This window comes from Zeus faber, assembly GCF_960531495.2.
Source record: "Zeus faber genome assembly, chromosome: 3".
Taxonomy (NCBI): domain Eukaryota; kingdom Metazoa; phylum Chordata; class Actinopteri; order Zeiformes; family Zeidae; genus Zeus; species Zeus faber.
The window spans coordinates 36,318,051-36,338,892 of NC_137190.1; the positions used below are offsets into that span (position 1 = coordinate 36,318,051).

Consider the following 20,842-nt stretch of genomic DNA (forward strand, 5'->3'; position numbering starts at 1 on the left):
AACTGGAGATGCGATGTCTCGGCCACGAACAGTCTCTTTCAGCTGTTAATAATAATAAGCTACTTGATGGCATTGCTACAGAGAATCATTTAATCAGTTTGGGCCGGCACAACAAGAACAGGAACAATCACTTTGTGGCCAAAAACTGATGCAGTGAAGTCATACATTGCAGAAGGTGTGACTAGGTGTCCCCCGCAACCAACAATGACAAAGTCCTCTGCTGATGTATTTTCAATGTTAGGAATAGACTGTGAAAGCTTTGCATCAGCTGTCTCGCTAATAATGCATGCCATAGATCCTTTGTCCATTAATGCTTTGAGAACATGCCCGCTCTCAGTAGTCACATCTGTATAGAATAGGCTATCAATCTTAGAGAGTTTCTGGAGGCTTTGCACAATCAGTGTTTTTTGGGACGGCACTATGTTGCTGTAGGTGTGATACAATGTTTCATTATCATTAATGTCTGTCAAATCCAAGGTGGGAGGCTCACTCATTTGATCTGCACAGTCCTCCCCTGTACGCAGATCATTCAGGTTCTCTGCTGACCACTGAGAGAACGACATCTCCCCTCTGGGCAGTTGCATCTTGAATGGCCAGTTAAATGAGTGGGTGAGTGAGGCCGGAGTGAGAGTTGTCTTTACATTTTGAACATGGTGTGTCATTTAAGCCCTCAACTTTTGGTAGCCTGTTGTTGGTACATGCCTTATTCATGTTGATTCTGCTACTCCTCTCCGTAGAAGACCTGAGCCCCTTCTCTATATGGTATTCATCAAACACTTTTTGAACTTCACAAGCTGACCATGTATCCATTATCTTAGACCAAAAGGTGAGAGCTAAATCTTTACTGGAGCAGTGTGATGAACATACACGTGACTTAAACACTGGGGTTGTCAAACATTTTACCCTGCTCTTTTAGACAACCTGCAGCAACATCAGCAGCACTGTTCAGACTAAGCCAATACTCATATGGATGCTCTTTTTCTTATGGAAGGATGGAATAAAAGTCAGCTAGAGGCACAGAAGAGCAATGGCTAGAGCTGAAATGTTTGCGCAGGCCTTGGGGTTATGTTGGACATCAATTCCACCATTCCTTATTCCAAATGAAACAACATCCTTAACTTTGCCCCTCAGGTGGATGAGGATTTCCTCAGCTTGGTTTTCCAGCTGAACACCACTTTTTCTGATGTAAGTCCTCAATGATTCCTCTCATTCATTAACAGCTAGTGTATAGGAACTCTCCCCTCGGCATACAGGTGGGTCTTTGACTCCCCCGTGAGAGATCAGCCGGACTTGGGAGAGATCCAGGGTGTGGCAGGAGGAGTCATTTTTAATGCATGTTTCTTCATGAACAGAAGCTGTAGGGCTAGATGTGTTGAGGGAAGACATTATGCTATCAGCTAGCTGCTGCTCTATCTGCTGCACGATAGTGCTCATTTGGTCAATTAGTCTCATATCATCAAGAGGAGGGTTTGGAACAGTGCGCTGTGGCGGATGTAACTTGACCATAGGCTGACTTTGAGGTGTCACTGCATCCCTACCTTTTGCAGCACTATGCACGTAATCCCCACCAAAAGCTGTTTTATCCTCCACCTGATGGTTACCATGTGAAAATGAAAAAGGTGTGCTCCTAAAAACTCTACACCTACCAAAACCTAGAGGAGTCATATCAGAGATACCAAATTTGCTGAGATCCATTCTCGATAGTAAAATCCCCACACAGATAAAATGACAGTTTCAAGGGAATATGGCTGTTAATAACTAGATAAACCTGACAGCTCGATACACTGAAAAAAAGACTGTTCCTCCAAAATGATGCAGTGGCGAGAAGACATCTGCCCGGTACGGCGTAGTCATGGACGGGTCACGGCACCAATGTGACCTCTGTGATATGTCCTCTGTCTAAATTTGTATGTGTGTGTGTGTGTGTGTGTGTGTGTGTGTGCGTGAGAGAGATATGTCTTCCGTCTAAATGAATCTCCCGGAGCTGGTCGGGTAACAGCAGATTTATTCCACATCTGCATTTTTGACAAAGTAGAATGGTCATCTCTTGTGGACAAACAGCACATGCTTTGTCTGAAAAGGCAAATTAATGTTAACTAGCTTTTTACTTCCCCACAATCCTTTGTAATCACTATGCAATGCAGGTGCAATCTTACAACAGCAGATGGTATAGTTGTCCCATTTAGCGGGATTTAACCAGAACCTTTTCCACTATGTTACACACACACACACACACACACACACACACACACACACACACACACACACACATCTTGTCATTGCAATTTCAAAGAGATTCAAATGTAATATGAACATGTAAACATATTCAAAAAACCTTGAATTTATCTACAATCAACAAAAATGTGACAGATTGCGACTCCAAAGTTGGAAAAGGAACGATTTTATCCAACTCTTTTGTTGCTGAATTTGACATCTTGAGAGAGATCTGTACAGCGACTGTAGCATTTCTCATTTCTCAAAAGAAATACTTGTTTTAGATAACAAATTCATTATTCTCAGTTTAAGCTACATGGTTGCTTGTTTGTGGAATTTTGAAAATGTTTATACTCTTAAACCAATTGATTTTCACGTCAATAATGTTACTGTTGAAATCTCCCAGCTGTTAGAGATTCCTTCAGGTGGTGATGTTTATTTTTCCAAGAAGAAGTAAAGGAAAGCCACTGCATTTACCTGACGCTGTGATGCTGCATTCCGCTGACGTCGAACCTCTGTCCTTCAGAGCGGTAGTTCCAGCTCCAGAGCTCGATGTGCTCCCGTTGCCTTTGTTTGGGAAAACACGCACAATGAACAAAGATCGAAGTGCTTGTATTATATTATTATTATTATTGTTGTGCTTGTTTGACAAGAATAATACGAGCACTTCGAGCGATCTTCCCCGAACTTCCGACTTGGAACAATGGCCTTTTCTGTGCACTATCCAGGTAGGAGGTCGGACATTCCGATGTTAATGGCATGCAGCACAAACGCACCCCATTTTTCCTTTTTAGGATAAATGAACTCCCAAACAAGCAGAACGCGCTCAAACAAATACAATACTAATCTAAACTTGTACTACATGGTGTGACAGCTATACAGCATTGTATACTATAATTATAACAATGCGCAGTAGACGTGCAATAAACGGGGATGGTGGTGTACCAAACGAGAAAGTAATAAAACAAGTAAATTTAAAAGTAAACAGTGCAAATTTTACAAACAGTTATTTCTTCCAGTTCGGAGTGCATTTTTATTGCCTTTCTACTTTCAGGATTAATAATGACTTGAGAGACGCAACAAATTATTTAATTTCACAAATTAACCAACACAATTAGGGGATAGTTTTGGTTGTTCTGCATTTGTGTCTATAAAATCTACCACATAAAAGTAATATATTAACTAAACCGTATATGTATCATGCACAAAGGAAGTTATTGTAGTATTGCATGTGGATATATTCTTCCATTTTATTCCAAAAATTGGTCGAATACACATTATTCAGGTTCCCTCTTTACAGCAACTACGCTTGTTGACGAAACGCGAACGCACCACCCTAGTGTAGTGGATTCCTTCCTACTGACGTGGGCTCCACAAGCCCCGTCCCCCCGCCCTTTATACGAGCGCTCGCCACTTAGCTAGCTAGCTGCCAGGAGAGCCAGGGCACCCCTTGGTGAAACAAACGTTTACTCAATAATTCATAGCGTGTTGCGAGAACACGCCAGGAGCTTTATTTTTATTTTTTATTTTGTTTTTTTGGAGACAATGCCTGCGGTCTCTAAAGGAGATGGAATGCGTGGCCTCGCCGTGTTCATCTCCGACATCAGGAACTGTACGTTACGTTGAGTTATGCTGATCCTGTTCGTATTCACAAGATAAGACACTTTGCCGAGCCTGTTAGCTCGTTAGCAAATTCGCTACTCTACTGGTACTACCTGTCTCCACAGAAGTTTTAGCTGACATACAGTTGGTATGATTGTGACAAATTTACTAATTGTAAGTCGCTTTGGACAAAAGCGTCTACTAAATAAATGACATGTAATTTCATCTAATGCTAGTTCTCAGGTAGCATTAAGCTAACCTTAGCGGTCTATTTTACATTCTTCTAAACGTGGGGAGTATAGCAGGGAAGTGTTTTCTTTTTTTTTTTTTTTTTTTTAATGAAAAATGAGTAAAGTTTGTCAATGAGCTGTCCATATTAGCCAGCTGACTACCGAACGTATAGCCATATAAATACTACACTTATAGCTTCTATAAATTAGCCTTCCAGCTAATTGATAGTAGCTATAACATCATGCCAAAGGGCGTGGGTCTTTTCTCCGATGAAGCGGAACGTCCAGCTTCACAGCCGTGACAATTTTGTCTCAAGTGGTTCATTGACTGACTGGTTTGATTTAAGTTGAATAAGATGTGTCCAGCTTTCGGTCGAACTAAATAACCGCTGATAATAGTCCTTTCCTCCAAACCCGGTCAGGATTTGGCAGTGAACGATCACGATTTGCCACTATTATTCATGTTCTCAGTCGATGTCTAATTGGAAACAAACACACTTTAATTCCAAATACCTCCAGGAGGCGTTGTCTCCTGGTCCTGTAATATTTTTACGTACCCTTTTATAATAATAATTAAAAATATATTTTTCGTACTTTGTACTGTTTGTGCCATCATTTTTAACACATCAATAACAAGCGTTATTAATTGTCTTCCTGTCCATCACATGAATCATTAAAGCTCAACCTCACCCTATGATATGCAGCAATCTCTAACCTGGTGTGTGTTCTGTTTACAGGTAAAAGTAAAGAGGCAGAGATTAAACGGATAAACAAAGAACTGGCAAACATCCGCTCCAAATTTAAAGGTAGGTTGATTGTTGTTGTCCAATTTATAAGACGCCCTGGTGGATATGATGCTTTCACTTCACTTTGCCTCATAACTGGTAATTGCTCTGAAGCTTGAGGTGATCAAACCCAAAACACCCCAAAATCCGATTCACTGAAAGCAGTTGCTGGTACAACAGGAAACACATCTCAGAATGAAGAGTGAAACGTTGGCAATAGGGCAGTAAACACTCTGGTGTCTTCTCTGTTTCCAGGTCTTTGCTGCAGTTCATACTCCTTGGTGCTTTTCCCACATGTTTATTCTCACAGTGTTGGTGTAAATGTCAGCAATGCCTCCTCTGCCACCTGTTGCACGCTGTCTAAAATTAGTGTTCTGCTAAATTAAGGTCATCCTCTCTGTCCAAAGCGCCAGGCAGGCTGCACTGGTTTACTTTGTATCTGCTTTTCTGTGTCTTTCAGCCATTATTGTCCCCAAGTGGGCACCACTTATCTCCCTGTTTTAGGCCCATCTAATTTCTGTCACCACTGTGTCATGAATCCTTAACATTGATATTGAAGCGGTCCCATCACCTCCGGACATGAAATATGGCACCAGGTTTCACCAGGTTTAGATATTTAAAGGCCATCTCCAGCCAATCACACTTCAGAGTTAATGCGATTGAATGCTAAAGATGCGGCTAGTAGTAGTAGAAATTTTGCACCGAACGCTAGAAATTTGAAGCTCTTGTTAAAGCGGACGCTTTGTTGAAAGTGACTGTTGTTCATCCAAGCGAGCATCACCGTGAAATAGAACCATTCCTTCATCTCTTCCACCTCTTTAAACCTGTCGACCTTTTAAAAGACTTTAAAGAAATATTGAGAGAGCGTCTGTGGGGGTTTGCTCTTGTACATAGTATTTTAAATCGGATTACCACTTTTGCAGTTTTTGCACTTGGGCACTTTTGCACTTTAAACTTTTTTCTTTTGTGTGTCTATTTTATCCCTGTATTGAATGTCCTGTTTGACCCTAACTTTGTGTTGTATTGCTGCTGTTCTCTTGACCAGGTCTTGAGAATGAGACCCCGCGTCTCAATAAAATTACCTGGCTAAATTAAGGTTAAATTAAAAAAAAAATAGAATAATACAGCCTTTCATTGCACAATCACACCAGTCTTCCACTTCACCATTGGGGCCTGGTCCCCAATGGTGTATTTGTAGGTGTAGGTTATATTGTTTTCCTCTTTTTTCAAACAAATCTTAGAATATCCATATTGCAGCAGATCAAGATAATCAAGATGGGTTTTAGACTGTGTTGTTTGTATTGGAAATGACCACCGAATACTGTGATAGTTTTCGAAACCGTTTCACCCAATATACTGGCCGTATGACTTAGATGATACTCTTACTCTCTTTTGGGGAGGCAGGACAAGTGGGGTGACAAGCACTTCGCTTGTATTGCAATATAACACAGTAATAAAGCAATTTAAGAGAAGGTATACTATCGGACATTTAGAAGGATATAATATGAACTTGTATTGTTTTTTTGTAAATCTGTTACAACTGCCATATACTGTAAAACATGGAATATACATTATTCTTTAATTTATTTTCTCTCAATCCAAAAATAATTTTGCCACGGACACACAGACAGTTCTTTCCCCACTCTATTTTGTACACACATCAAACAGAAACTACTGAATAATCGCACGGTTCCATCAAGAAGACCCTTGTGGATCTGTTTGTATTGTTTTGCGTGTCATTTTTTTCTGCCATACTGGAAACCTACTTAACCATGTCCACAGAAGAGTGATCCAACTGCAGACAGAACTGAAGATGAGCTCAGTGTACAATGGAGGTTGACAACGATTTAATAAGATATTTTCCCAAAAACACACCTGATGAACTTGTAATAATATGCAATATGCAGAGGCATTTCATACCCTGCGCCAATGTATAGAGTGTAGGAACCAGTGATTAGTCTCTCAAGTCAAACAAATGTTTGCAACTATTTTTTTTTGAATGTCTACCACGTTGCACTTGATCAAATACAGTATGTGTAATGGGAATGGGATAATACAGAGATTGCTATGTTCACAATTTGATTGGTTAGTTATGTAACGATAATATTTTCATTGTTATTTTCTTATTTAGTAAGAAATGTTTTATCTTATCTAGCGCTCTTCAAGTGGTACACCTGTTACTGTTGCTCTTACCCAGAACTAATACTGAAAATTTCATTAATGGTGATCTCAAAAAGAGTGAGACAGATTTTGAAGACTGCATATTTTTTGATTTGTTTAAACAAAATATATGGATATCTAAACACGAAACGGGAACTCAACGCAACTATATCATCTTACATTGTTATCAGATTTAGGTATTAAGAGCGTTTTTACAAGTACATTAGCACAGCATCAAATCTGATTTTGGCATTTGTGTATCTTCAGACTCAGTTAAAGCGCATTTTAATAATGAATAATACCAGATTGCCTCACAGTGCTTTCCATCAACCTGTTCTCTTGACTCTGTTGCCCGTGCCACTGAACTACCCATCACCACCGACCCAGATGTTCCCAGGGAATGTCAGCTGTACGCACACATTTGCACCGAACAATACACAGGTAGGCAGTCAAAGAAGTAAAGGTGTGGTCACACCGCTGGCGCAAAAAGCGACTGGCTGCAATCCATTTCAATTGGAGCTCTGCTTCATCCAGCGGGAAAGGGCAGAGCTATGACCGGTGACGAGCTTGTAGCTTCACTGTACAAGGAAAATTGAGCAGTTCAATGGTGGGCAATAGCCAAAAGAAGGGTAGATGCGTTCTCAATGGTGCTGGTCCTTGGAAAATGGATGCCAGCACCACTGGGTGTTGTTCAGGATTAGGCTTTGCTTTTCATGAAAAACGTCCCTTAAACTATCGATAAAATAAGGAACATGTCATTGTATGTTTTGCCAGCAAGGGCAATACTTTATTTTAGGGGTCAGATGGCAAGACTAGTTAGGTAATTTTTTCTAGAGGTTACTTCTTTTGCTAAGTAAACAGCTGACCCCTATCCACTGCCGAAAGCACCTACAATGGGCATGTGAGTGTCAGAACTGGACCATGGAGCAATGGAAGAAGGCGGCCTGGTCTGGTGAATCAAGTTTTCTTCTATATCATGTGGATGGCTGGGGTTAGGGTCCGATCTGATCGAGCATCTGGTGGACAGCGAGCCAAATCCATGGGGGCTCCCACCTTGCAATTTACAGGACTTAAATGATCTGCTGCTAACGTCTTGGAGCCAGATACTTTCAAAGGTCTTGTGGAGTCCATGCCCCAACGGATCAGAGCTGTTTTGGCGGCACCAGGGCGAGTTACACAATATTAGTGGTTATTTGTGGTGGTTTTAATGTTGTGGCGGATTGGTGTATTTTACACACACACACACACACACACCCCCCTCTGTGGGAGATAGGATGTCCAGACAGGGTGGGGCATCTACCCCCCCCCAGACACACTGCACTTGCCTGCAGCTGAAAACTGCTTCAATCTGTTCAACATTTAATGTTCCCCCTTCTCCAGCGTGAGTCAGTCTACCTGCTCTCCCAGGGCTCTGGCCATGTCCAATGTAGACCAAGTCCAAAGTGTTTCCAGGTGCTTCCTGCCTCAGCTCGCTGATTCCAACCTGAAACAACGTAGCCTCCTGTTCAAGTAGACCTCATACAATTGCAGGCACTGATATCACATTTGATTGGCTTTTTACAGAAAGGCAATAAATAGTTAATTGTGGCAAAAAGTACAAGGCAAAAGCGGCTTTGAATGAATTGTGAGTATATGACCTTTTTTTTTTTTTTTTTTTTAATAAAACATGAGTGGACTGAGTGGAGATACCACAAGAGTTAACACTCTGTATATGTTGTTGCCACGATACCAGAAATTGGGTAGACTATGTCAATATGCAATATTCAGTATGGAAAAATTCTGTGGCACTTCAATATACTCTACATTATATTAATATACTTGAAGACAAAAAAAAGGAAAGTTAAGCTGTAAAGTGAGGACAAGTTTGGGTTTGGTGAGGTTATGATGTTACAATACCAATTAACTCATCTTTCTGCCTTAGTCTCCTCATCCTCAGCCTCCTCCTGCTTTAATTCCCTCTTTTCACTCGGGTACGTGTGAAATGTCAATGACGTATAATTAGGTACAATTCTTGATATTAGGGTTGCGTTGATAAAAGTATCATACACCATATATTTTAGACTTCTGCAAGTCATGACGTATCACGCTACCATAGAGACACAGAGTTCTGTTGTTAAGATTGTTTATCACGATCTTGCGGTGTGAGCGTCACATGTCAAATCTCAAAATGGTCATAATATTTCCCCGTCCCTACAGTAGTTGACTTGACCACTGTTCTCTTCCCTTCTTCTTACTCCTTTTCCCAATTCTTCCCCTCATGTGGAAGAGGTTGGCCATTCTGTTCTATGAGAAAACAGTCGCAGTTTATGTCCGTCTGTCTGTGCACCTGCATATAGGAGACAAGGCTCTAGACGGCTACAGCAAGAAAAAGTATGTGTGCAAGCTGCTCTTCATCTTCCTCCTGGGTCATGATATTGACTTTGGACACATGGAGGCCGTCAACCTGCTCAGCTCCAACAAATACACAGAAAAACAGATTGTGAGTTCAGCGGACACTGCAACATTGGTTTGAGGTATATGGCCCTGGACTGAACATCCCCCCCCCCGCCCTCCCCAGGGCTACCTGTTTATCTCGGTGTTGGTCAACTCAAACAGCGACCTGATCCGCCTCATCAACAACGCCATCAAGAACGACCTTGCCAGCCGCAACCCCACCTTCATGAACCTAGCGCTGCACTGCATCGCCAACGTGGGCAGCCGAGAGATGGCTGAGGCCTTCGCAGCAGACATCCCACGCATCCTCGTGGCGGGGTACGAAATGCCTCAGCATCACTGTTTGGTTGTCATTTTAGACTCTTAACTGTAGACTACAAAAGCAGAATTTAAGCACAGGTTTAATTATTTTTGAGACAGTGAAATAAGCCATAAAGGAGTTTGGAGGTTAATAAATTCTGATAAGGCGGTTGATTATTTTCCTAACAGGAAAGAATATCTACGCGCTAATTTTGATGAATTCAACCCAGATTTAATATTAAACTTTTAATACTTTTATTAAACCTTTTTTTAATACCAACTGTTGTTTACCATTAAACATTACTTGCGTCTGTAAATCTAGGAACCTGCTCTTTTTCTGTTCATTCTAGAAAAGAAACTTTCAAGTTCATACACTGGCAAAATAATGAGTAATTATGCGGTACGAGCGTCATAAAAGATGACGTGAATGTATACAAACTTGGCAACCAACTGAGAGGTTTTGTTTTTGTTCTTTCTTACGGCCTCAGGGACACCATGGACAGCGTGAAGCAGAGTGCTGCCCTGTGTTTGCTGCGTCTCAACAGGACATCCCCTGACCTTGTTCCCATGGGGGAGTGGACAGCTCGCGTGGTGCACCTACTCAATGACCAGCACCTTGTAAGGCTTTCAACCAGCCAGGCTCAAGCGAAATCCCTAAATAAGAGTGTCAACACCTCAGACAGGAGGCACGGATGAGGCTGGGCAGTGTTTCTATCCATTTAATCAAAAATCTATCTCAAAATACCCAGGCACTGAATACCATTTTTCATTTAGAATTTTTGTGATAAACAGTATTTATTGTAAGTCGCTTAGGACAAAAGTGTCTTCTAAATGACATAATGTAATGTAGTATCTTTACAATTAAAAAAAAAAAAAAAAAAAAAACTATCTGTTATGAAAATTTTAAAATACCCAGAACTAAGCATGGTCAGTATGCAGTTTGCATGGAGTGAATTCTTAGAAGAAGAAAAAAAAAAAATACACGCACGCTTTAGATGGTCGCCGGTGAAATGTGGCCTCTGCATTTAACTCATCCTGGCATCCCTTCCTCCAGGGGGGCAGCCAGGAGCAGTGGGCAGCATTTGACGCCCGGGGACCTGGTTCCATATGTCCATCGCTGGTCAGACGAGACAGTTGTGCATGTTTTTGGTGGGAATCCTTACTGTTGTTAGATGGAGGAAACCCCATGTGAGCATGGGGTGCATGCAAACTCCACACAGAAAGGCCCCTAATTGGGAGATGTGCTCTGCCGGAGCAGGGTTTAAATGACCACATTTAAGAATTCACTCCATGCAAAACCCATTGCTTTTGTTACTGCACTACAAACTTAACCTTAAAGGGGACCTATTATGCTTTAATTAGTTTCTGTCATATATATAATGTTACAATGTCGAATGTTCGTATTAGACGTGGCCAAAGTGTCAGATAATGAGGTAAACTAATGAGAAAGTAATCGCTGTGCGCAAAACGGTTAGGCTTTAGCCAGGCTCAGGCCGCTCTAGTACTGGGTTTTCAAAGATACTTTCTACTCTCTGCACGAGCTGCCGTATTGTAGACGTATTAGTTCATTTTATTTATTTTATTTTATTTTCTGATGTATACATGAAAAAAAAAAACCTGCATCCGAGAGCCCCGTGTGTCCCGCTGTGATGTCCGTGTCTCCCACAAGCCTGGAGCACGGCAACCAAAGTCGGAACAAAGTTTTAAATTAAGCCTTGTAGATCTAATATGAGTGAAGATTCAATAACTTGATTGCTTATATGTATTCTCAAATTTTTTCAGAAAAAGATTTTTGTGGACTAATAAGGTGAAAGTTACGGAGTTAATTGAACGAAAACCGGAAGCCATGCTCGTTGATTGCTCATCGTAGCCATGCTCGTCATAGCCTCTTTAAATTGGAGGCTGGTGCTTCCCATTTCAACAGAGCGTGAGGAACATAATGGATTTAGAGGTACGTTAGAATGTCTCTAATGCATAATCTAAGAACTTCAAAAACATGTTCTGGGGACCTCAGAGACCTATAATAACTTGTGTAAAAAGGAGCATAATAGGTCCACTTTAAAGGATAATTTCATCTTTTTTCAACAATTTCTTCAGCTCAGTGTAAACAAAAGGAAAAACTATGGTCAACATAATTAGCAACGATGCACTTGTTCCATAATAACAATGTCTAGCTATATCGAGCTAGTTCTAATTAGTCAGAATCCTGTTAATGATGATGCCTGGTTTCCAACACCAAAGATGTCATATACCACAAGATACCACGCTCTACTCACCCTCCTGAATAAGCGGTTTATCTTTACCTGCTCATGTTCCCTTTAGGGAGTGGTGACAGCAGCCACCAGCCTTATAACCACGCTGGCCCAGAAGAGTCAGGATGACTTCAAGACCTCTATGTCTCTGGCTGTGGCCAGGCTCAGCAGGGTAGGTGTTTTTTCTTTTCTTTTCTTTTCTACATAGAACTACTTACATGTAACCTCAATGTAACATTTAACATTTCTGCAATGTGATCATTCCAACATTTAGATAAACATAGTTTGTGCATTTTCGAATGGGGAAGGTAGCTGTCAGTTCCTGTCCTAGTCCCTTTGCTCTCTCACTTCTGCCCTTACTCTTCTCTCTCTCTTATACTTTAATAATTCCTTAGATTACTTCACATTTCAGCAAATTTTAAGTATAGTCCCGTGCTGACAAGCACAATATGTTTTTTGTTTTTTAACATGTCCTGTCCGCAGATTGTCACTTCAGCCTCCATTGACCTGCAAGATTACACATACTACTTTGTCGCAGCGCCCTGGCTGTCGGTTAAATTGCTGCGTCTTCTCCAGTGTTACCCACCACCCGGTACAGCACAGTTCTGCGTTTAAATTTGAGTGTTTAAGTTACAGATAAACTCCTGAATGGCTGAAAAACAGACATCCCCCTAATCTCATGATACAGTCGTTAGGAATTAGCTCCTCATCCTCTGTCCCCCCCACCTGGTTCCCTAGAGGACACAGGACTTCGTGGGCGCCTGACTGAGTGTCTGGAGACCATCCTCAACAAGGCCCAGGAGCCACCCAAGTCCAAGAAGGTGCAGCACTCCAACGCCAAGAACGCCGTCCTGTTTGAGGCCATCTCCCTCATCATCCACCACGACAGGTACAACCACGCCAGCAGACAGCCCCACCCTCCACTTATAGTATACTTTGGGACGGCACTCTTATGATCCTATAAAAATATAGTGGATCCAAAACCTCAGTGTAATAATGGGCGCTGCACACTGTCTCTCCATTCCCTTTTTTGTTTTCCCGTTGCCTTTTCTCAGTGAGCCCACCCTGCTGGTGCGTGCCTGTAACCAGTTGGGCCAGTTCCTTCAGCATCGGGAGACCAACTTGCGCTACTTGGCCTTGGAGAGCATGTGCACCCTGGCCAGCTCAGAATTCTCCCACGAGGCTGTCAAAACGCATATAGAGACGGTCATAAACGCACTCAAGGTGAGTCCTGTGACCATCAGCGCCATGAGCCTCTGCTGTGCTTTTCAGCTCTTGCTAGTAGAATCTGATAGATGGATAGATAAATATTTTATTGATCCCTAGAGGAAAATTAAGGCGTTACAGCATTAGCCTCTCATTGATCATCTGTTCCATTCATTTCCAGATATCTTATGTCAAGGCAATAGGCCTTTAGTTTTTTGGATTACTGGCATCCTTCCCAAGTTTCCTTATCGGAATAATTATCGCTTACTTCCAGCTCGCTGGGATTCTTCCTTCTTCACGCATTGTTTTTTTTACAACGAACAAAAGCTTGGTAGGAACCAGTCAAGGGTTTATTCAGTGTTTATTACTGAATGGACCAGCAGAAATTTGTCATCGCTATGGGCGTGCCACTTAAAAAAAACATTATTATATGTACTGCTTCTATGTATTGTTTTTTTTTTCTGACATTTGCCCATATTGACCTCACAAGTTGGCATAGTGCAAGTAAGCTCTACAAGTGCTACTCATTGCAAGCTTCTGTTTATATGTGTACAGTTTTCAGTTTTGCTCAGTTTCTGTTCTAATTTTTTACTGCATCACATTCTTGGTAAGGCACAAACCTCTGCCCTGTCCTGTGCTGCTTTCACCCTGTGCAAAATGTGACCTGCCTTCTGATCCCCTGCCACTCTTGCATTCTCATGACAGACGGAGCGAGACGTGAGTGTGCGCCAGCGGGCAGTGGACCTCCTCTATGCCATGTGCGACCGCAGTAACGCCAAGCAGATTGTGGCTGAGATGCTCAGCTACCTGGAGACGGCTGACTACTCCATCAGAGAGGAGATAGTGGGTTTTAAACACACGCACGACAATCCTTAAATTATTATCCAGATTGAAACAACAAACTTTACCCATCAAATCACCCAAAAAATAAGTTATGTAGAAAAAGTAGAAATTTGTGTTAATTAGAAGTCAAGTCTAGTTTATTTGTATAGCCCTTGATCACAATAGTCTCAAAGGGCTTCACAAACCAACAATTCACAGAGAAATCAACGGCATCCCCTGGTCTGAACCCTCATCCCCTGGTCTGAACCCTCATCCGGGCAAGGAAAAACTCCCAGAAAACCTGTAGGGGGGAAAAAAGAAAGAAACCTTGAAGGCGCCACAGAAGGAGGAATCCCCCTTCCAGGATGACCAGGCTGCAATGGATGCCGAGTGGGCAACAATGATAGTATAACAGGGCAAATCATAGGATATTTTACTTCTATACAATGTAATGTCAAAGCGAAACAGTATGAGAGTCAATTTGCTGGGGCAGAGCGCCGCAGGTAGACGCCTCCAGGAATGTGGTCCTCATCAGGCCCGATCCAGGTAGCTCGCAGTAGCCTGACCCTCCCCTCTCAGAGCAAAAAAAAAAAGGTGGGGGTGGGTAGAACACAGTAGGTTCATATCCAGATGTCCTGTTCCAGTGCTAAAATATGAATGTAAGCTAACAGGACGGGTGTGGTTAACCAAATGAAAGTCTGTAAAAATTTGTCTTGTGTTAAATATTTCAACAGAAAGTAGCAGCTCTGATTTCCACAGGTAGGGCATTCCAGAGTACTGGGGCAGAGTATTATAGTAATATAGTAGGGATGTTACAAATGCATGGACTATGGAACAAATTAGGTTTTTTTTCTTCGCTGATCTGTTTTTTCTGATAATGCTGGTGTCATGAGATACACCCATACAGCCAATCAGACCAAATCATCAATTTAGGATTGAGCTGAGCCTATCTTTTAATTTCACTGCCTATAGCTGGCTGGTGAGTAAGGTGTACCTGTCACTCAAAGGTCAGCTCATGATTAGTAATTAGGACTAGACAGTGGTGACTGGTTGGATGGGAGGGTGATATAAAAGTTGAAAACCTGCGAATAACTCGCACTGCAGAATAGCATTTTAGATAGCCTCTACCTGGGTCACAGCAGTGAAACTATAGATCTTGCTATAACCAGATTCCATCTAATAGTATTGTGTCAGTTTCGCCTACCACACGCCATCCAAGTGGTGTATTCAGGGCCCTCCGGCACAGAGACACGGACAATGGGGTTGAGAAAATACAGTTTATTGTCGAGAGGGGGCTAGATGGAACAAGCCCCAGAGCAGATGGACAGCATGTCATGACAAGGGCTCCTCTCCTGAGTGTGTGTGGGGATGGGGGTTTTACCTGTTGCTCGTGAGACCAGTCAACGAGCAACAGGTATACAGCCACTCTGATCCAGAGCCCCAATTACCTAGACCCAGAACAGGTGTGGCTGCTCAAACAACACCATCGACACGACACAAGTATAACAAGTGAAACAATTAGCATAGTGATTGTGGGGGTCTCTGCCCACAGATAAGGGTTTAGGGAGGGAGACGGAGTCTTTCTGGCCGTGGTGCACCAACATGAGTCTTTATTGTCACCTTACACAATAAGGTACGCTTGTCACAAGTATCTTCTTCTGCTTTCGGCTGCTCCCGTTAGGGGTCGCCACAGCTGATCATCTGCGGATCATCTGCCACCAATACCTTCTTGTCACAAGTATAAATAACAAAATGATGATTATTATAATGATCAACTTGATAATAATCATCTCGGGCACAGGAGGAATGGCTGCTGACAAACCCGTGCGCCGATCCCATCTGCAAGACAGACAAAACATTTAGAAGTCTCCCTGCCTGATTGGGCCGATTCGAGGCAGCTTGATGACCGTGTGAAAGGGAACCTGCTGTCGTCCGCAGCCAGTGCTTGACCACAGTGATGTACTGTCTAATATAAAATAGAATTATGCACTGCAGTGACAAATGCATTGTCTGATACATCGGAAACGAAAAAGACAATTCTAGGAACTCTGCGTCGGCCAGAACTTTCTATGAAAACACAAAACTAACTGTTAATGTCCTTCCACTTAAGTTGTGAATTGTTTGGAAGATGTGTCCCCAGCCTCTTTACTTCCATTTCTAATTCCAAAAACTATACAACAAACTGCTCCAGTCCAGTAGATGGTGGTAATGCAGAAGACTATACACCAGAAAGAACAATAAAATGGATAAAGAAAGACAACCAAAGTCATAGCGGAAATCACTGGTTTCTGTCTTTATCCATTGTATTCTTCTGTCTTTGAATTAACTGTCAAAAAAATGTCTCTCTCATAATCAAGTTTTTATTATCAAGTTTGAAACAGATTAAAAATCATGAGTTCAAACAGGGAATCGAACTTGGGTGTACTTTGTGGGAGGGCAAAATCTTACTCGCTACACACCACATGTCAGTTTTTGTATTCATATATATATACACACACATACACGTGCTGCTTTTTATTATCAGAAAATGGAAAAAAAGGGTCATTCAGTTTTTTGCACAAACAGAACATTTGTAGAACAAGAACAAACTGTACATAAAGTTGGTCAGCCACAGATTTTTAAAAATTATGTCTGAAATTAAATGCTGCAAGTGCTTGACCAATCAGAAATGTTCAGCCCTGAAAGCCCCATCTCCAAAGTTTCTGGACTTTTGAAATGTACTACCCTCCGAGCAGGGCCTTTTTCCCAGAACTTAATCTAGACCATTATCCCTGCTGTGGAAACACACAGAGTTCCTCCAAAGGCTCCAAGTTCCTGGGGAAAGTTCCTGTTCCTGAGCGGCAGCTTGGGGCTGAAAACTACTAGACCTGCAGCCTGACACTTTTTTTACGGCCGCTTGGTGGTGCTGTGTTCATTGGATTGACCAAAATTCAAAATAATTGTTTTCAAGATAGTTATTGACATGAAATAAGAGGACAGGTGTGCTCTACAAGGGTGTTTTATATTTATTTTATTTTATAAAAATTACAGGGAGCCATGTTAGCCCATTTACACCAGCCACCCATGGTTATGGATACCAATATGAAAACAAAATTAAGTAATTTAATGTTGCTGAATGTGTTCAAGGTTTGCGGACATATTACTTGATGATTTCGGTTCATCTTCAAGACAATTCCCACATCAGTCAGCTTTGTCTCCATTCTTGTCAGGTCCTCAAGGTGGCCATTCTGGCGGAGAAGTACGCTGTGGACTATACCTGGTACGTGGACACCATCCTCAACCTCATCCGTGTGGCCGGAGACCATGTGAGTGAGGAAGTGTGGTACCGCGTCATCCAGATCGTCATCAACCAGGAGGATGTGCAGGGCTATTCTGCTAAGACCGTCTTTGAGGTGTCTGCACATCCTACTACGCCACTCGCATATTCTAGATATACAATGTATTATAACAAGAGGATTGAGGGTATGTCTTTTCAAACCTCCACCCCCCCCCCCTCTTCCCTGTGCATACCTTTCAGGCACTCCAAGCCCCTGCCTGTCATGAAAACCTGGTAAAGGTTGGAGGTTACATTCTGGGAGAGTTTGGCAACCTGATCGCTGGAGACTCACGCTCCAGGTACAAACAGCATACATATCTCACCCTGCTGGTAGCACTGCACAAATGGCTATGTTCAATATTAACATCAGTCAATATTACAGTGTTTATTATCATCATTCAATATTACAATGTATTACACTATTGTACACTAAGCCATGGGGGAGAAGAGAATGCAACCTCGATCATGAGTTCTACTTGTAAAGGTAATGCACATCAGGTTTGTCAGTCCAAGTTGATTTTTAATCTGTATTCTAGAATCTTGAAACAATGAAACGGAATGAATGCAACTTATTTGACTCGCACAGAAACAAAACTAACGTAGATATTCCCTTTGCCCGCCCGGCCAGCCCATTGGTGCAATTCAACTTGCTCCACTCCAAGTTCCACCTGTGTTCCGTGCCCACGCGGGCGCTGCTCCTTTCCGCCTACATCAAGTTCATCAACCTGTTTCCAGAGGTGAAGCCCACCATCCAGGAGGTGTTGCGCTCCGACAGCCAGCTCCGCAATGCTGACGTGGAGCTGCAGCAGCGTGCAGTGGAATACCTGAGGCTCAGCTGCATCGCCAGCACGGACATACTGGTGAGTCAGAGGCACGGCACGGAGATAACACAGGGATTAACAGAGGAATTTTCTCAGCTGGCTCCATAGTCTGCGGAATGGCGTATCAGTTCTTTGGTAAAGAGGAGATTAAAACCTTTTTATTTAGAGCGGACTCACACATTCATCCAAACCCAGCGACAATGTTTGTCATACACTAGAATAAAATATTAGGTTGACCTAAATTGATCCAAGGTTGTTTTCTTAAACGCCAACAGGAACAAACATATGAATTGTCTTTTATTTACATTTATGATCCAAAAAACTTCAAATCAATACATTAACCTTGTCTGATCTGAACATTTGACAGCACTTAACATATGTTTTTGTAACTTCAGCCTGCGTGTGTGAAGGTATGTTCACACCGCCAGTTTACATGGGTGGCAAAGTGGCAGGCTGCAAATGCATATCAAATGGAGCTCAGTTTCATCCAGCTGCAGGGGGCAAAGAGCTCAAAGCTTCATGATGACAAGGAAAGTTCTGCAGACTTCAAAGATCCAATAGTAGTATAAATGATGATTGCAATTTTAATACGATTAATCGTGCATCCTACTTCAAAGACCAAACTTACATATTATATCCATATTACAGTGCCCCTTTGTTTCTCTGTTTGAAACAATTGAAACGCTATAGGTGAAAGGAAATGGAAGTGTTCTTAAACTAGGTAAACAAAGATAATTTGTGCCATGGTAAAGCTTATGCATCATTATGGTGAAGGGCTCTTAGCAACAATGGTCCCTTTCTCTGCCCCTCGACAGGCGACAGTCCTGGAAGAGATGCCCCCTTTCCCAGAGAGAGAGTCCTCCATCCTGGCCAAGCTGAAGAAGAAGAAGGGCTCCGGCAACGTGGCTGATATCGACGAGGCACGGCGCGAGAGAGAGAAGGAGCGCAGCATCAACGGCAGCACAGAGCACAGCAACAACAGTGATGCTGCCAGTAAGGTAATGAGTTAAGTCAACGATTGTATTTTTATTCGATTTTTTGTTTAGTTATTTGTTATTTTTTGCACGGCAATAGTTACTGGATCTTTCAGTGCAATTCAAATTTAGTACATATTTGGGGGGGGGTGTTGTGTTTAAGAGTTGAACATTGTCAATGAGCAACACCATTGCGTCCAGTGGTGAATAAAGCCAGCCAAACACTAGGCTACTGGCCAGCATCTGTGATAGAGGGAGCAAACATTTTCTGAGGTTCAGGATTTTGCTAGATGGATATTGGACTCAATCAATAGACTTGCTCATCGCAAAGAGGCAGCACGAGTGTGAAGAAATGGTGCACACGATCTGCGGTGCATTTCTCCAAACAAAACCAGTAAAAATAGTGTGTTTTTAGTGTAGATGTATTTTTTATTTTATTTTCCGACATTAACATGAAACAAAAAATCCCTGTGTGTGGTGTCCCGGTGCGGTGTCGACAATGAAACAAACAAACAAACAAACTGAAGTCTTTAAGCCTTGTAGACCTACTTTTGGTGAAGATTTCTCGCCTCAAATTTGTTCTGATGAAGATTTTGAACACATTTTTTGCTCTTTGAACAAAGACTTGATGAGGTGAAATCAGTTAAGGTTTACGGACTCAATACAACGGAACCCAGAACTTGTGCTCAAACCCCATTGGTTCACAAAACTAGGGGCCTTAGGAGGGAAGCACCACCCACTTAAACAGACCGTCCAGACCGTACAGGATGGTTTAGAGGCATGTTAGAATGGCTAGAATGCATAATCTGAGCGGTATTTTCAGAAAAAAAGTTTAAAAACATGTTTTGGGGACCTTAGAGACCTATATTAACTTGTTGAAAAGGAGCATAGTAGGGATCTACTATTAATTTAACCTTGAATGTACTGATGCATTCAATTGGTGTATTTCTTAAATGTATTGAATTTGGATTTTAAACAGTGACAAAAACCAGTATATACAGTAATTGTGGGCTAATTGTACACAATGTCACATGATGGGTCACGTGACGTCCACCTCGCCCCTGCCACAGCCATTCAACCACAGACATTTTCTTTTATTCTCTGGGTTTTTGTCTTTCTCTTTGCATTTCTCTTGCCAATTCTCAAACTTCACCTCTGCTTCCTTCTCCTGCTTCTACATTGTTCCCTCCCTCCACTTCTGGCACCCCACCACCCATCCCCCCCAACACACTCCTCCAGTTCTCTCCCACCGTGGTGATGGACCTTCTCACTCCAGCCCCTCTTCCTTCCAACAGACCCCGCCCTGTCTCCTCTCTCTCCCTCCTGCAGACCCCTCTCCTCGCACCCTGTGCTGCTCCCATCATCCTCTCTACTGGAATGATGGTACAGATTAGATGCTGTGGCATGTGTTAAAACAGAGTTTCTTTTGTGGTCCACTCTCTCTAACTCAATTGCGGTACACCGTTTGTTAAAAGCCTTTTCCCACGTCGGTGACCTCCACCGGGGGGGGGGGGCAGTGAACAAGGCTGTTAGCGTAGTTGAATTTCAGGGTATAAAATAGCAGACCTGCCAACCTGCACGCATTTTGTGTACCAACTACGCAATTCTTAATCATAATACGCAGGTACGAAATGCCAGCCACAACTATGCAAAAAAAAATAATTATATATATATATATATACACGTCCGATACTGTTCTCATGTACTATACTCGTAAAAATGCTCCA

General features: G+C 42.3%; 1 protein-coding gene across 4 annotated transcripts in view; it reads left to right on the plus strand.

Moving 5' to 3' along the window:
- The first annotated feature begins 3,672 nt into the window (after nucleotides 1–3,672).
- LOC307228265 (AP-2 complex subunit alpha-2) overlaps nucleotides 3,673–20,842 on the plus strand; it is a 29,092-nt gene continuing 11,922 nt past the window's right edge. Inside the window, exons 1-15 of one of the 4 annotated variants that reach the window (XM_079997884.1) lie at nucleotides 3,673–3,826; nucleotides 4,784–4,852; nucleotides 9,328–9,470; nucleotides 9,549–9,742; nucleotides 10,213–10,342; nucleotides 12,047–12,148; nucleotides 12,460–12,568; nucleotides 12,715–12,865; nucleotides 13,032–13,200; nucleotides 13,888–14,025; nucleotides 17,214–17,396; nucleotides 17,522–17,619; nucleotides 17,949–18,180; nucleotides 18,957–19,139; nucleotides 20,355–20,498. In XM_079997884.1, the coding sequence (XP_079854010.1) occupies nucleotides 3,760–3,826; nucleotides 4,784–4,852; nucleotides 9,328–9,470; nucleotides 9,549–9,742; nucleotides 10,213–10,342; nucleotides 12,047–12,148; nucleotides 12,460–12,568; nucleotides 12,715–12,865; nucleotides 13,032–13,200; nucleotides 13,888–14,025; nucleotides 17,214–17,396; nucleotides 17,522–17,619; nucleotides 17,949–18,180; nucleotides 18,957–19,139; nucleotides 20,355–20,498 (2,112 nt within the window). In that variant the 5' untranslated portion in view covers nucleotides 3,673–3,759. Of the gene's footprint in view, nucleotides 3,827–4,783; nucleotides 4,853–9,327; nucleotides 9,471–9,548; nucleotides 9,743–10,212; nucleotides 10,343–11,592; nucleotides 11,676–12,046; nucleotides 12,149–12,459; nucleotides 12,569–12,714; nucleotides 12,866–13,031; nucleotides 13,201–13,887; nucleotides 14,026–17,213; nucleotides 17,397–17,521; nucleotides 17,620–17,948; nucleotides 18,181–18,956; nucleotides 19,147–20,354; nucleotides 20,499–20,842 lie in introns of those variants that run through there. The other 3 variants (XM_079997886.1, XM_079997885.1, XM_079997887.1) reach the window with 3 other exon arrangements.